The following is a 17428-nucleotide window of genomic DNA, read 5'->3' on the forward strand; positions in this document are numbered from 1 at the left end:
GGACAGAATTTCAACAAGGTAGTCTTCCAGGATATCAAAATCAATTTTAGCAGTAACTAGACAAAACCAGGATGGATAATCAAACTGAACTTTAAAAGAGACTAGTCTAAAAGAAGAGAGATGCATAACGACCAGTAAGAAGGGGCCCCGTTTACCTGAACTGACACAGCAAGGAAATTCTGTTTTAATTCTGTAAGGAAAGTAACTTTGAAATGACCACCCTGCCTTTTCTTCCCCGTTTCTGCTTCTCTAGCCCTTCGCTGCCCAAAGCCCACTGCCCCTGCTCAGCTCACTGTTGCCCCTCTGTTTTATGAATGAGATGCTGCCTGATTCATTAAACTTAATAAAAACCAATTAGATCTTTAAAACTTGATTTGATGAACTTTTGTTTTTAACTGGACCATCATGAGAACGAGGCTTAAGATATAACATAGATGTTAGAACAATTGGACAAAATTAAAAGAGCAATTATTAATATGCTAATGTATCTGCTGTTCTATTTACTGTTGCTATAAGCAATGCCTCAGACTGGCTATGAACACAAGAGGTCAACTCTGGCTCTTGCTGCTGGAGGCTGGGAGGCTGGCACTGGCAAAGGCTCCATGCTGTCTCCTCTCCTGGTGGAGAACAGAAGGCAAAGAGATGCAGACAAAGAGGTAAAACAGGAGAATAATAATTCAGTCCCATCAGTGAGAAGTCAGTGCTGTGTGTGTGCTGGTAAGCTTTTTGGTTCTGGGGCAAATACTTGAGATAAACAAGGAGAAAAAGGATTTACTTTCACTCACATTTCTAAGTTTATGCTTGGCTTGGACCCATGGTGAGGTGGATGCTTTTGGCAGAAAAAGTTGTTCACCCCCTGGCAGCCTGAGTAGTGAATGGAGTGAGAGTAAGATGTGAGCACTCTGGCAATGACCTACCTTCCTTCTAGGTGGCTCCATGTCTTCAGGTTTCCATCATCTCCCAGTGACACTATCACTGGAGTCCAAGACTTCAACACAGGAGCTTTTCGGGGACATTTATGATCCAAACCATCACACCACGAGGTCGGGAATCCCTTTTGATACATTTTAAAGGGCCCACTTCCCAATGTCACCACAGGGGGAATAAAAATTAACATAAATGTTGGTGGAGAAACCCACTGTTAAACTAGAGCAATATCTGAGGGAAAGGTGGACAACATGGAAGATCAGAGAGATGGAAACCAGCAGAGAGGACCAAGTGGAAATGCTTGAAATAAAAAATACATTAACAAAAATAAAGAATGTATTTGACATGCTCATTGTAAACTTGCCATAGCAAGGAAGAGTCAATTATATTTAAATAGGTCCATATAATTACTCAGAGTAAGATGCAATGAGGAAAAAAGAAGAAACCAAAAATGTTTGAAAAGCAAAGGTGATGTGAGATGGTCTCAGACAGCCTGACAGTGCCATTCAACATGACTCTACAACCCACGGCTGCTGTGTTTCATTTTAGCTGATTTCTACTAAGTATACTATTAATTAATTTAATTAGTTTTCATCAATTTTTTTGTTTTGAATTTTTATTTTGAGGCAACTATAAATTAACAAGGAATTGAAAAGATAATAAAAAAATTCCATATACCCTGTCATCCTGTTTTCCTGTGCAGTTACATTTTACTTGAATGTAGCAAAATATCAAAACTAGGGAATTACAATGCCGTTGAACCTTGTCATCACTTCTACACAGTCAAATCACCCTCATCATGAAGACTCATTTATGTGTTAATCCAACAAACCACTGTTATCATCGTCTTCCAGTCTTAAATTTCTGGGTGTGGAGGGCCCACCTGAGGATTGCTGCCAACTACATAAAAAGGAGAACTGAAGGGGAAGATAGGGTGCTGCTGATTCTCCTTGAGAAGCTTGTCATGCTGGCTTTCCTGATATGAACTCACCTGTTCACATCATCAGAGGAGCTCAGATCCTTGTAGTCACTGAAGAGGACTGTGGTACTTTTCAGGGGGCTCTGGTCCTCACCTTAAGCATTGCTTTTTGGCTCCAGTGTAGAACCCTGGCCTGCTGGCACAGATCCTTCATCCTCTGGCTTCCGTCACCAACCTTTGGGACTTCCCAGAGCAGATTCTTGAAACAGACTTGCTTGGGATATTGTTGTGGGTTCTAGGCCTCCAGCTGGACTTGTGCAGGACATTGCCATGGGATTCAGGCCCTCAGTTGGACTTTTGAGTCTCTAGTGTGTGTATAGATCTCCTAAATTTTTTTTTTTTGCCTTTGACTCTTTGGGTGAATATTACAAAATAATCCTATAAATTTTGTGTCCTGTATTAAATCCTTTCCCTTGTAAATCATATTCTAAGAGAATATCAATATTTTGGTGGTCACCATTATATATATACCTGGTATTTTCTTTTTTCTGGAGATTGAACTCAGGGTCTTTATGCTCTGCTACATTCCCAGGCTCTTTTTAATTTTTTATTTCATTAAGGGGTCTTGCTAAATTTTTTAGTTGCTCTAACATTTTACCCCCTACCTTCGGCCTCTCTAGTACTGGGATGAAGGTGTGTGCCCCATACCTGGTTATCACTGTATGTGCTGATTGCCTCTCCAACATGCTTTTCTTGTGTCTTTGGAAAGTAATGCTTGACCACACTTTTAGTGATAGTTGCAAACTTTTGTTATGTTGCTTACTTTTTTACCCAGGTCTGTGTCCTCTCTGATGTGTGAACTTCTTGAAGGAAGAACAATGAACTATATTTTTCAGTTCTGAAGCCCAGCATGATAACTATAAAAATATTAAGTGTCAGAACTCACCATCTGGGATTTGTTGGGTCTGAGACCAAAGTACTAGCAACAAAACCACATCCATGTGTTACAGCTCAGAAACCAAGGAACCCAGATCATGCTGGAGAGGAACACAGGACACATGGGCGTGTGGTCCAGAGCAGGGATTTTAGACAAATGGCAGCAGCTGCATGGAGGAGCAGGTGATCCCTCTTCCTCCAGATCAAACCAAGAAGGATGAAATATGATTGCAGACTCTGCCATTACAGCCTATGTAGCCCACAAAGCTTTACCCACTTTCTTCTTCTTCCATCAGTTCATATTGCACTCAGATTCCCATACCCGTAAGCCCTCAGCCAGTAGGTCCAGGTTTTGAACAGGCAATAGAGGTGGTGTTTCAGAGAGGGGAAAATAAGGTGGATTCATGATCAAACACATCGCCTATGTTTTCCCACCTCACTTTCCTTCCATAATGAAGAAATGAAATGTCGGGATTCAAGATCATCATTATTATAAAGTCCAATAGCAGTTTTCTAAAGTTCAGTAGTGGCAAACCTATGGCACGCTTTTATAGGTTTTTCTGTTAGACAGAAGATATCAACGTGAGTTGTTTTCTCTAAGCTAAAACCTCAGTGTTCAGGTTTAATTGCAGTGTTAGAAATTTCAGATAAACAAGTGCATTTTGGGTGGCAGTTTGGCCATTCAGTCTCTAAAAATTTGGCCATCACTGAACCAAGGTGAAAAATGCCAGGCAGAGTTTTTGCTGTTTAATGATGTTAAAAAATGAATTAAAAACTATCACAGTATAAATATATAGCTCCTTGTAGATTTCAGGGACTTTTACAAATTATATCTTCATTCATGAAGGTGGTCCTGTGAGGTGTGCTTTCTTACTACAGGCAGTGAACTCTCCAAGAGTTGAAGTAGCTTTTAAATAGCTACTATATTAGTTTTGACTACTACTATTTCTTCTCTTTGTTTATCTCAGGTATTTGTCTTTATTTTCTCTAACATGTGACCCTAAAGGTAAAAGTTTGTATAAAAAGAAAGGGTTTTACTTCGTATATAATGGAAAAAATGTAACGCATCCAAGAGTTGACATAGGGGAAATACGTAAAGAGATTCGATAAGATTTAGAAAATCTGGGATAATTACTTTATACATTTTTATAAAGAAAATAACAAGAGAGTCAGTATTTGTATCCTGTTACACAAGACATTAAGGAGGCCATGGGATCCTTCAGGAGATACACTTCTTGATTGCCGAGGTGAACACAGAATAGTCACAGATGACCCCTTCAGTGAGATGATGATCAACTGACCAAGCACAGATTCCAAGGGATACTGACCAGGGATGAGTTCTTCCTGGGTTTCCTTCAAGGAGTCCACAACTTTTATTGTTTACTTTGAAGGAACAAAGCATAACCTTTAGCCTCGACCTAAATGAATGACAGTGCCTTTATTCCAAAAACTTTTCCTTTTTTTTGTACCAGGAATTGAACTCAGGACTTGTGCTTGCCAGGTAGGCGCTGTGCTGCTTACTTTACTCCCCAGCTCTATTAACCTTCTGCAGGTCCACACTACCTTATCCTAACCCTGCAGAGCAGTTTACCAGAGCTACAGTGGTATGAAGCATTTTTCCAAATCCTCTTCCTCCCAGGCCGGGTCACTGGTGGCTGCCCTGAGTGAGGAATGCAGCAGGCACTGGACAGTGCAGAGAACTCTAGAGAGGGTTGGGCTGGGGCTATGGCTGGCAGAGGTCCAAAGCACTGACTTTCTGCAGAGGTTTCAGCCAATCAGACAAAGGGATGCAAGCTGACGCTTTCGTTGCTAGCTGAAAAGTCTGTGCTAAAAGTCAAGGGAAACTGGGAAATCCCCCTGAGGCAGACTTTGCCTCACATTCAAGGGACGTTCAAGGTCCTTTTCTGTCCACTCTTTCCAGGTCTGAGTTTGATGTTCTGTCCTTCTATGGCCACTGCTCCTGTACAAACCCTCCTTATATTGAGCCCTCTGGACTCTGAGCAGAGCACTGCTTGTGGGAGCCCAGCCACAGCCTTCCTAGGGTCAGGTGTTCCTGTCCATGCACGGACATGGGATATTTTCATAACCCTGTCTGTTCATGTGCCAGCAGCAGAAATTTCTTCTTGTGACTTCTTCCCTACTTTCAATTGCTGAAGCCCTTCGATTCTGCTTTTAGACTCTGTTCTCTGTTTTAGAAGGAAAATTTAAACTAAAGGAAAGAAACTTATAGGTGGAGGGGCTGATACAGTCTTGGTGAGAGCTGTTACTAATGTTTGTCAGGCATTGTTACAATTCATGTGTAAGTAGAATGGGTAAAGAGGTTTATTTTAAGAGCACACTGATTAATATACATTTAAGATGTCACGTTTAGGGCTGGCACAGTACAACAATCAAGTAATCCTTTGCTCCCTTAGTAATACTGCAGCCCTGGGAGATGCTCCCCACATCTTCTGTTTTCTGTTCTTGAAAAGTGACATGAAATCTGTGGAAGTTTGTAGATCACTGTGGAGGATTTAAACAGCTGAGAACAAAGAACAATGTCAGCTTTATTAATTATTGACAGTGCTCCACTGAAATAACACGAAGCAATAGAGCTTTGCCTAAAGAAGGATCACCTGCTCTAGGGCTGGATGCCAATGTGTTTTCTTCTGCTCTGCCCCACAAGGTAACCTGATGTTACCAAGAGTTACAGGAGACCACTAAGAGACACTGTGTACTGTAACCATGTCACATTACTCTCAAATGTGTATGTGTGAAGATCTAGTGTGACAGGCATGGAGCATCAGCCACATCTTACAGAGAACAGCCTGGGGTCAAAAGAGGCTGAGTCATTTGTTGACCCACGAAGCACAGGGGCTGCAGGACGGTAGCTCCAACCGTTTCCCTCTGTGATCTCTGCCTTCCTCATCAAGGCACGTGGCTCCTCAGAGGGGCTCACATAATGAAACCGAACATCTACGTGATGATAATTTTCTGCCTCCTGAAACATGGTGCCCATTTATGTTAATTTTAAGAAAAAATAGGTTTTATAAATATCATAAAGTTGTCATACTGTAGGTGAATTGATTTTATCTTTTGTCTCTTTTTCCCCCTGGGGCATTCAGTCTCCACACATAGACAGGTCTCTATAAATGAGAGGAAACCTTCTCAAACCTCATCCAGTGCAGGTTCATGCAGACACAGGCAGTGGACTGGGAGCCTTCATAAAGATGTCTGCCTGGAGATAGATGATGCGCTTCAGCTCCAGTGCTGATTGGCTCCTTTCCTGGGGACTCCCCAGCCCTAACACCCAGGAGGCAGTCACAGGTCTCTATTCTCTGAAGTGGGTACAGCAGGTGGGAGCTGTGCTGACTGCCATTGCCTTCTCCTTCCTCCTCAGCGATGTCTGTGAAGATGGCTGTATGGATCCCGAGAGGCCTTGGTCCAGCCATGGTGACAGTGGTGCTGATGGTGCTGAGTGGCCCTCTGGCTGAGGGCATATACTGCCCACGTGAGTGTGGGGCGGCTGCTCCCAGAGCTACAGCCACCACCCTAGGGAGGGGGCTCTGAGGGACCTTGGGGCTCTGGGTGAGGGCGGTGAGTCTGGTGACCTCAGAACCCAGTGTTTCTCACAGATAGCTTCTGGGGAAGAGGGCTCTGTGCATTCTCACCCATCTGCTAATGCTGAGGTGGGGCCCTGCCTACCTCCTGGCTGGGGTGGGGTGTTATAAATAGAAGGAGGGGACAGAGTCTGTGTTACAATCAAGGGGGGCACAGGGAGCCAGGGGTTGTTTTGGAAAGAAATGAATTTCTTCAGACCAGACCCTGCAGGGTCTGTCGCTATTAGGGTCCCCTGAGATCTCGTCTGGGAGAAACACTGTGGGGTTCTGAGTGGCGGGGGAGGGGGGGGGAGCAGCCATGGTCTCTGTAGACTCCGTATCCAGGAGAGAGGCTCGGTCCTCCTGAGTGCAGGGTTCAGGGAGACAAACTCAGGTATCTGAGTGAAGCCAGCATAAGGGTAGCCTTGACTGTGTGCTTTGCTGACCTGTGGTCAGACAGTGACGTGAGAGGGATTTGGGACGGGAGTTGATGGAAGACTGAATATAAAGGAAGGAGGCAGAGAAGGGAAACCTGTGATACACGCTGAGGAAGCACGCATTTCAGACACAGGACCGTGTTTATGTAAATTCTCTGTCACTTTTTCTAACAATCCTGTGTAGGAATTATGAATTTCTTTCATGCAGTTATGTTTAGGATAGCGATATTCCCGTAAGTAACCTGTTTAAGCAGGCTACTCAGTTTTTTAAAAACAATTTTTAATTTTTTGGTTTTTTAGAGCAGGCCTTGACTGCTGTTCAGGCTGACCTCAAACTCCTAGGGATCCTCCTGTCTCAGTTCGCTGAATGCTGGGAACAGAGGCTTGCACCACCACACCCTGCCTCCAACAGTTTAATTGGAATGTTGTCTAGTTAATTTGAAATCCTGTGGTGTTTCCATAAATAAACGCTCTTTTCTAGGGTTAGAAATTTAGGTGGCTCTGAGGAGTGAGTGAACCCCACCTTGGGTGTGTGGGGGCGGCAGAGGCAGAGCGAGCCCAGCGTTTTCCTCAAGGGCCGAGCGGCTGTGCTTGTGGGCCGGCTCGGTTCTAGGCCCTTCTGCTCATTCCCGAACTCTCGGACCCGCGCGCTGTCCCGAGGTTTCGGGCTCCGTGGAATCGGGACTCGCGCGGGAAGCTGTGAGCTCGGTGCAGAGCTCGGCGTGAAGCAGGGACGCGGCTGGGGTGCGGGTGGGGACCCCGGTGCCTGTCACCCCCGCACCCCGCCCGGATCAGCTCCCGTGGGGGGCCGGGCAGGCCGCCGGGCTGACGCCCTCCTGTGCTTCCCGCAGAGGACTTCGTGTACCAGTATAAGTGCCTGTGCTACTTCACCAACGGGACGCAGCAGGTGCGGCACGTGGACAGGTACATCTACAACCGCGAGGAGTTCGTGGGCTACGACAGCGCGGTGGGCGAGCACCGCGCGGTGACCGAGCTGGGGCGGTCCTGGGCCGAGGACTTCAACAGCCAGAAGGACTTCATGGAGCGGAAGCGCGCCGAGCTGGACACCGTGTGCAAACACAACTACGAGCTGGAGGAACTCAGCTCCCTGCGGCGCCAAGGTGAGGCCGCCCCTCCCCTCCCCCGCCGGATACCCCACCGCAGCGTGGGGGAACCCAGCGGGGCTACCGCTCGGAGGAGGCCGGCGAGGGCAGGAGCCAGGCGGTCCCGAGGAGCTGGCCGCTCCCGCCGTCCTGTCTTCCGCCCTGCTTCCCGCTCCGTGCTCCAGCCTGGCGCCTAGTGCAGGGTTTCCGCCTGGTCCTCACTTCTGTCCTCTGCTCTGTGACCCCGCCTGACCCCACCCCCACCCCTCCAGCAGCCTGGAGCCACCTTCAGCCGAGCCTGCTCAGGGAGGTGCGATGCATTATTGACCTCCTGGTGTCCTATCATTAGTCATCTTACTTCTGTTTTCTTTTTAATGTTTTTCTTTCTTTTTTAAAATTTTTTAAAATTATTTTGAGCGTAGTAAAATACAACAGAACAAGACAGAAAAAAGCCAATTGAGACAGTGCAGGGAAGCTGGTACAGAACTGCACAGCGGGTTACTGGGATAACAGTAATAGGTTTGATGGTGTATCTTGTTATCTTCACAACAGTTGTCCTTTCAATCAGGTACACGAAAATCCAACCAAATACAGAACATTATAAAACCTATCAAAACAGAATATTGAATAGAGCAATACCCTTAATCAGAATAAAGCAAAATACTGGTAAAAATATTTCCTTCAAAGAGATGGTAGAAGAAAATCCCCCCAATTTGCTATATTGCTTACGTCATCCTCCCAAGAGATGCTCAGACCTCTGGCTCCCATTTGCTAAGGAGAGGCAGGGAGATGTTTGATTCTCAGCCCATGCTGCTGGTAGGCTCACTATGGCTTAGCAGGGAAGTGAGCTGGATGGCCACTTGGTTTCTCAGTGCCCTAAGTTCCAACATGGCCTGGATCTCAAGAGTCACTGGTGGTCCCTCCCTCTACCCTCTTCCTCCAGCGGCTGCAGCCTGCCACACCACCTTCTGTTTTCTTATATGCCTTGTTTTTCTTTGTTTGTTTGTTTCTTTTTTGTTTTAAAGCTGGAAATTGAACCCAAGGCCTCTGTAGTGAGCTGCGTCCTTAACCTGTTAAAACAATTTATTTTATTTTATTTTGAGAAAAAGTCTTGCTAAGTTACCCAGGGTGGACTGGAACCTGTGATCTTTCTGTCTCAGCCTCCCAGAGTGCTAGGATAGCAGGGGTGTGCCACCACATCGGCTTGCAGGGAAGAGACTGTCTTGTGACTGCTTTACTCTTACCTCTTACCTGACCCCAGGTTATTACTGGCACATAGGAGAACTCAATAACCTTTGTTTAAGTAGCAAACATAGGCACCCAGCCACTCATGCCACTTAGGCACAAGAGAAAGCGTAAGGATGGTATACATTTCCCAGCTTCTCTAATATTCTTAATTATTTTGCTTAAGGTTTTGAAGTAAATTTTTTTTTTTTGGATCTTAGTAGTTTATGATTGATGAATACAACATCTGAGGGAAAAAGTGTTTGCTACAGACAAAAATAACACGAGTGATGTAAGGCAGGGTTTTATTTTTTAAAAAAAGCAACAGATGGTATAAGGGAAAGGGCTAACACTCTGCAGTCACTGATGATTGAATAAAAGTTGTTTTGGGCTCCTTTTGGCCTCAACTTTCTCACCCCTACTGCTCACACTTTGAAACTTAATTTTTTCCAGCTACTGAGCACTATTTCTAGACAGTTGCCCCACCCAACATCACCTGCGGTGCTGCTCACATCAGCTTCCTTCCGTGTTAAGAGATGAGCATCACCACTGCCTGGACACCAGCAGTGGTCGTGGGCATAGTAAAATCTCTAGGTTACTGAGCCTGCGGGTGGTTGCCAAGTCCTGAAACCTCCCCAGACACTCAGCAGTCATTATGTCCTTTCAACATGGGTGTGGGATCCGGTGGGAGCAAAACCTGACCAAAGCTAATCACGGGCCTGCTCCTGCCTGTTTGAAATGAGGTTGGGACACAGTGATACTTTCAAGAGCTTCAGAATTTGCTGTTTAATCTCTATCCTGACTCCAGTTTATGCATAGCCACAAAATGTTTAATTTGCACTGTCTTGACTTTTCTAATGTAAATATTAAATATTTACATTAATATTACTTAAATATTATTTGGTGCATATGTTTTTGCTATTTCAGTTCTAGTTTATAAAAGTTATCCTAATCTCTTCCTCATGAATCTGGGTCCTCTATTTTCACTCCTAATCTGTTTAAGATGGGTATTGTCTAGTTACTTATCTCTGCCCCTCTTGTATACAGGCCCAGATTTTGCAAATGTCTCTGCTTAAGCATTCATCATTCTTACACAGCATTTTCAGTTGTCACAAGTGGCAACCATTAACTTTAAGTGTGGATATCTGTTGGCCTGAAGCACCTCCGATTATGCAAACTCAGATATTTCTGTGTATGCAAAAATACACATAGAGAATTCTCCGTAGACATTTTTCATGCCTGGAGGTAGCAGACAGTAATTAGTTACACAGCTGGGAAGCTGTAAGATGCATACAGAATTTAAGTTGTTGACCTTGGCTTTGAGAAATATGTACTTTGTTGCCATCTCTATTTTCCAAAGGGGTGGCAACTGCAGAATCAACAAAGTGAGTGAAGAACTCAAGTTTAGGCTACTGTGTAAAGTACCAAAAATTTTCAAGCTGCCCTTTGGCAAGTTTGTAACGGCCTACAAATGTGTGATAAGTACCTGTCAAGGTTTAGATTTTATTGATAACCATGAAACAGGGTAATCTATTAGGTCTTAACATGAAACTTAGGTAAATGTATCTGGTTTCTTTTTTTTTTTTAATTTTATTTAAGGAGAAAAAAAGCAGAGAAAGGGTACAAGTTATACAGATTTACAGAAAAAAATAAACAGTAGGAAATCACTAGTTAATGGATTACATATTGTCATCTTAGAAATAATTGTTCAAGTTACAAAATTAAAGCTTGTAAAGTGGACATTCCAACAGGGAGACTGCAAACAGTTCTGTTCAACGATCCAACAAAATTCAGTAATATCATTATCTATCTTATACACTTAAATGTACATGCAGTTATATCGTTTAGAGCACTTTCTTTTCCTCTCTTTTGTAATGACAATTACACATTTTGGGTTTTGTTGCTCCCACAGTTCTTATTATTTTTTTGGAAGAGAGTAGAAATAAATGTGACATAACAGAACAGAGTCAGTCAAATCAAAAGGTTGGACATAATAGATAATGTAGAAGCATAATACAAGGTGATCAACAATGGTTAACATAATGCCTCCTGCTATCTCTAATAGAATTGTTTATATCATCAGTTATAATAAAATTGAACAAAACAGTAAAGAACAAAACCGACAAAACCAAAACATTGGAGACATTATAGGTCTTCAAAAGTAGATAATAATCAAGCAGAATGGGCATCATAATGAATCCCACTATCTTCACAGCTGTTGCCTAAACTTTCGAACCTGGTACTATCAAGCAAAACAAAATAGAGGGACATCAGTCAAAATAAGATGGTGAGAACAATACAGGGCTTTAAATCAAGATAATGGAGAGTCAAAGTGGGTTACTATAATATATCCTGCTTTTTATTTATTTTTCCCTTAATTAAAAGGATAAAAATAAAAAAGTAAATAATAAAATGGAGATTGAGATAAAAGAGGGCATAACAGCAAAACAGCGCAGATCAGAACATAACCATTTAAACAAAATAGTGTTTCACCACAAGATAATCCCGACATAAAAGTAGTTACCATATTATCTCTTTCCTTGAAATCTTTGAGTATAACTTCATATACTGTAGCATCAAATATATCAAAACAATGTAAAACCATTTAAGAGAATGACAGTATTACAGGGTATTTAGAATCAACTAACAGAAAATGAACAATTGTTTCTGTATAATCTCCTTGTCTATAAAAGTTTTTGCTTATACTATCATATATAATAAAATCCAGTAAGATACAACCTGTTTAGACCAATGGAGACAGAAGAACAAAAGCTTGATGAGACTTCAAAACAAGATGATACTAAATCAGTATTACCTATTAAGACGTCATTTTCTCCAAAATAGCTGTTCCTATCATCCAATCTTCTCTGCCTCATTTCTGTTGAGCTCTTTTTCTGTCATTAGTTGTCAGTTTGTCTTCTTCATTTTGTTTTCTGCTCCATTCATTGTGGCCTCTCTGCCACTATTTCTGGATTCTTCGTATTTTTCTTTTTTAGAATATCCTGCAGTATTCTCTGTAGAGCTGAATTGGTGGTTGCGTATTCCCCTAGTTCCTCTTTATCCTGGAAGCACCTTGTTTCTCCATCAATTTCCAGGGATAGTTGTGCAGGATATATCAACCTTGGCTGGAGATTATTATCTTTCAAAGCTTGAATTATTTCTCCCCACGTTCTTTGTGATTTGATGGTTTGTGCCGAGAAATCTGCTGTAATTCTGATGGGTGTTCCCTTGTAAGTGATCTGTTTCTTGTCTCTGACAGCTTTTAATATTCTGTTCTTGTATTGGATTTCTGGAATTTTAATTATTATATGCCTGGGTGTTGCTCTGTTTGGGTTGTAGGTGGCTGGGGTCCTGTATGCTTCATACAACTGAGTATCTTTACCTTTTGCTAAATTAGGAAAATTCTCCTGGATTATTTCTGTGAGTAGCTTTTGTAGTTCATTTGTTTGTGTCCCTACCTATTCTTTTATGTTCTTAATTCTTAAGTTATAGACCCTCTTATCATCTTCTAGTCTTTGTATTATTGCTGTTTGTTTCTTTGTTATTTTTAAGAAGTTTTTCATTTCATGCTCCCATATTACAAATCTGTCCTCCAGTTCAGATAATCTGTCCTTAGTTTCTTTCAAGCTGTTATGCCAGTTTTTGATAGACTTTTTAGTTTCTTGGTAATCTCTTTGAACCTGCTTCACGTATTCTATGCTTTCTCTATTTTCTCCATCAAACAATTCTCCCCTCTTTTTCTGTTCTTCCATTCCACCATCTGTTTTTTCTTGGGTGGTGCTTAGCATTTCTCTAACTATTCTGCTTATGTCTAGCTTCAGGTCATTAATAACTTCATTCCTGAATTTGTCTATGAGGCTTTGGAGATAGCACTTTATATCTACTGGTGCTGTGTCTGCTATTGCCTCTTTCTCAGGATTAGGGGCCAAGGACCCTTTCTTGTTGCTGCCTCTTCCCGTATTCTTTGTTCCTTATATATGCAAGTGTATATAGGAGGCCCAGCTTCCTTCCCTGTCAGCCACTGTCTGATTGAATTGTGCTGGCTAGGAGTTCCTGCCCACCGTAGCGCACCAGGAAGTTGCAGACCAGGCAACCTATGCGGGGTCCACCCTTCCAGGTCAATCTATCTTCAGGTGCTGGGACCTGGGTTGTGCTAGCCTACTGGGTCTCAGCCAGCAGTGTCACGTAGGCTAGGCACTGCTCACCAATCCCGTTTGAGAGGGTAATACACGACTGAAGTCACTGCAGTGCCCTATTCCCACAAGTCTGCCTGGTCGCAGAATGTCAGCTGTTGGAGTTTCCTAGACTGTGGAAGAGTCCCAGTTTCTCTCACTCAACCGCAGGTCAATGCACAGCTTGCCGCCCGTCCTGCTTTCAACTCTGTTCACTGATTCCTGTTCTCAGAGCTTTCGCACATCTCTCTCCCTGCCAAGCCGATGTAGATGCAGCAGTGGTGGTGGGAAACCCACATTGCGGCTTCCAATGGGGGGGTTTCCAGCTTCCACGCTGAGGCTTTATCTGTTCCTGTTATAGCACCAGGATTGCATTCCCAGTTGGTTTCTCTCAGCCCAGTATGTTCTTGGGTCAGCAGGGCATATCTCCACTTGCTTATGATTCCTTACTCCGCACCATTCCTAAATTCTAAGCTGGGTCTTTCAGAGAGCCTCCGTAGCTGCTGCTATCTGTCTGCCATGTTCTCCCAGAAGTCAATGTACCTGGTTTCTTTTGTCCTGTTTTTATGGTCATTACTTAGCTGCTAATTTCAAATAATCATTTTTAAAAATGTATTCTGATATCTAGTCTCTGTAACTAGTAACATTTTTAGAACATTATTGTTAAAGTTCTTTCCCTACCATGTCTTTAACTTCATTTAGGATATCTTGTCACCCTAAAGGAACAAGGGAAATGAAGTAAATTGATTTGAGAGATAAAGGATAAGAGATACAAAATAGACAGGGAAACTAGATCACCCGGCCTCCAGAGCCCCAACATAGTGCAGTGGGGTGTGAGGGACACCTTTTTTTATTGTTTCACTGTTTGGTACTGGGAATCAAATTCAAGACCTCATGCTTGCCAAGCAGGCATTGTGCCACTGAAATGTATCCCCAGCCAGGGGCACCTTTCTTTCACTAGGGAGACCATGAATAGCAATTTGAGAAGGCAGAGAAGCCACAAACATGATATTTCATCAGTGCTATTTGTTTTCAAGGTCCCTCTATGTTTCCTTCAAATATTATAATCTTTATTTTCATTCATTCTTATTTTATTGTCTGTTAGTAGATTGTAATTTCTAAAAAAACAGAGACCATAGACTGTTTATATTTTCAAATGTCAAATTTGTTCTGAATGACTAAATCCAAGTTTTGGAATCTAGGGATCCCACCCTAGTACCCTGGAGGAACCCTTCCCCTGGGAGACCTGCCATGGGTCTCACATCTCACTCACTCTGCCTTTTGCTGTCTGTTGCCCACAGTGGAGCCCATGGTGACCATCTCCCCATCCAGAACAGAGGCTTTGAACCACCACAACCTTCTGGTCTGCTCAGTGTCAGATTTCTATCCAGGCCAAGTCAAAGTCCAGTGGTTCCGGAATGGCCAGGAGGAGACGGCTCGCGTTGTGTCCACCCCTCTTATTAGAAATGGGGACTGGACCTTCCAGATGCTGGTGATGCTGGAGATGACCCCCCAGCGTGGAGACGTCTACACCTGCCGCGTGGAGCACCCCAGCCTCCAGAGCCCCATCACGGTGGAGTGGCGTAAGGGGGACCTTGTGTTCTTTCACTGGGGTTCAAGAGACAGAGAGCTAAACTCCCTTTGGCCAGTCCCTTGTCTTAGATGCCACTGCTGAGCTGTGAGCCACAGGAAACTAAAACCTCTTGCCATATGGCAAGGGTGTCAGGAAGATCCCCACCTGATTATCCTTCTAGATACTGGGGAGGCCACTGTATTCACTGTAGCCCTGGAACCTGGCACTGATAGGGACGCACTGTTATGGCTGGTGACTGGGGTCTTGGGTTTAAGATTATGGATGTGTGAGCAGCATGTCTTCACTTACACCCTCTAATATTGTCTACCTGCCATGTGCATCAATATCCTGGGGGTCCTCCCCTCTCCTGGAGATGGTCAGAGAGGAGCAGTGATGGTGAACCTATGACATGTATGCCACAGTGTGCACAAAAACCTTCTCTCTGGGGACCTGAGCCAAGTCCCTGTAGCAGCCAAACACTGGATATTCAGGTTTAATTGCAGGGTTGGATCTTTGGGATAAATAAGTGGGTTTTGTGCTGCAGTTTGGACCCTCATCTCTAAAAGGTTCGCCATCACTGGAATAGAGAAATAGCTCACCTAAGAATCTCCACATCTTGTAACTCAGATTGGACTTCAGGTGCTCACCAGGGATCCTCTAGGATGGGGACAAAGCTGACCTTCAGTCTCACTTCCCAGGGGCGCAGTCTGAATCTGCGCAGAGCAAGATGCTGAGTGGTGTCGGGGGCCTCGTGCTGGGCCTGATCTTCCTAGGGCTGGGAGTTTTCATCCGTCACAGGAATAAGAAAGGTGAGCTGTGTGGGGGAAGCGGGAGGGTGGCTGTGCTTGAGATCCTTTGTGCAGGGAGGCAGCTCTTCCCCTGAAGGAAGGAGGTTGGTGGTAGGAAGAGGCAGGAAAAGGCACTGGAATCTGATCTTTCTTTCTTCCTTTCTCTTTTTCTTCTCTTTTCTGTCTTTCTTTTGTACTGGGAATCAAACTCAAGATCTTGTGCTTACAGACAGGCACTTGTGCTTCTGAGCTATACCCTGACCCTGGAATCTGACTTTACTGGTGGAAAAGGCAGCTCTGCTGCAGGGCCAGCTGGTGGAGCTCACCCGAGGGCTTCCTTCTTCTCACCGTTAATTCCTTCCCAAAAGCTTCATCTATTAAGAGAGTCAGAGCCTTGGTTTTTATTCCATCTAGAGACAATTTCATTCGTTTTTGGAGATTTTGCTTAGTGTGATTGGGGCCTTGTAGCACAAGGGTGGGGAGAGAATACAACTCTCCAGTTACATTACACGTCTTATTTCCCCTAGGGGAGGGTGAGAAAGTAGCTGTTTGTGTAACAAGATCTATCTCTGTGTATCTTCCTTTTGTAGGCACTCGTGGGCCTCCACCTGCAGGTAATGAATGTTTCAGCCCTGATTCAGTGTTAGGGGTTGGGGGGATGGGGAGGGAGGAGGTGCACAGGTATGTGAGAGAGGGGTGTGGGGTAGGTGTACCTGGGACAACAGTCCCACTTTGTGGCCTCTTCCCTGTTGTGGGGATCAAGAATGAGAAGGGAAGGTCACCAGCGTATGGGGAACTCCAGAGATTTTCCCCAGAACCTGGTGGCATCTTTGCTGTGAAAACTGTGGCCTGAGCCCTATATTGGATGTCAGAGACAAGGTGGTGGCCACTTTGTGCCTTCTATAAGAGGCTACTGTCAGTAGGCATTTGCCAGAGACTCAAAGAGGCTACTAGTGCTGGAAATAAGGTGAGTCGTCATCCAGTTCACTAAAAACACTGAACCCTTCATATTCCCCAGTATTGTGGTAGCTGCTTGCCTACCTCCTGTACATCTCTGTCCAGCTGTGGTTCCCCGTGTCAACTTCAGCTGATTTCCCCTTTATACAGATCTCCAGGGAGGTGGTGGAAGTATGCCCTGGATCTTACTGTTTCCCGTGCTACCCCCTCTCTCCCATAGGGCTCCTGCACTGACTCCTGAGTGTATTTTGATGGGATTAGCTATCACTCTTCTGTAAGCCCTGCCTGTTCCAGCCCAGAGTTCCAGAGTTCCCAGCTCAACTGTCTGTCCTCTTCTGAGATCAGAGTCCAGCAGTGGTTCCATTGCAGCAGTCACCTTAACTTCTGTGGCCCTGTGCCAAGGATCTGGGCTGCCGTCTCCTGGGCTGACCTTGGAGCCTCTGCTTGTGAACTGCAGGAGCATCTGTTTATGTCCTGTGGACTTTCTCTGCTTCCACTATCCCCTACAGACTATACAAGAGAAACATGGAAACATTTGCCTGGCTGTGGTGCTTTTTATCATAATTAAACATGACTTTGAGTTAACTGTACCCTAAGTCTCCTTAATTAAGCAGAGAAGAAAGCAATACAAAATGAAAGGAATTTGCCCTGAGATGACCCAAGTAGCCTGTTTCCAGAAACAAATTAGAAGTAGCTCGGGTGTCACATAAGGGTGGGCCAGGAGGCTGGGAAGTTACTGGTGCGTCCTCCATGGTTCTTAGTCTTGCTGTTCAGTACAGTGGCCTCACACTTTCCCAGTCTCTCTTCCAGGCCA

General features: G+C 44.2%; 1 protein-coding gene across 1 annotated transcript; it reads left to right on the top strand.

Moving 5' to 3' along the window:
- The first annotated feature begins 6071 nt into the window (after positions 1-6071).
- On the top strand, positions 6072-17204 carry LOC100718133 (rano class II histocompatibility antigen, A beta chain-like). The gene is made up of 6 exons (XM_063239095.1): positions 6072-6272; positions 7649-7918; positions 14598-14879; positions 15568-15678; positions 16248-16271; positions 16835-17204. The coding sequence occupies exons 1-6, from the start codon at positions 6164-6166 to the stop codon at positions 16846-16848; spliced, it is 810 nt and encodes a 269-aa protein (XP_063095165.1). The 5' UTR covers positions 6072-6163; the 3' UTR covers positions 16849-17204.
- The last annotated feature ends 224 nt before the right edge of the window (positions 17205-17428 follow it).

The sequence above is a fragment of the Cavia porcellus genome, unplaced genomic scaffold, assembly GCF_034190915.1.
Source record: "Cavia porcellus strain 051 isolate PalLab524CR breed Dunkin Hartley unplaced genomic scaffold, mCavPor4.1 scaffold_28, whole genome shotgun sequence".
Classification (NCBI taxonomy): Eukaryota; Metazoa; Chordata; class Mammalia; order Rodentia; family Caviidae; genus Cavia; species Cavia porcellus.

Excerpts from the sequence above, each read along its gene's own strand:
- LOC100718133 (XM_063239095.1), top strand. The coding sequence starts at position 6,164 with ATGTCTGTGAAGATGGCTGTATGGATCCCGAGAGGCCTTGGTCCAGCC. Across the intron at positions 6,273-7,648 it reads TGAGGGCATATACTGCCCAC|AGGACTTCGTGTACCAGTAT; the intron begins GTGAGTGTGGGG and ends TGCTTCCCGCAG. Across the intron at positions 14,880-15,567 it reads CCCCATCACGGTGGAGTGGC|GGGCGCAGTCTGAATCTGCG; the intron begins GTAAGGGGGACC and ends CTCACTTCCCAG.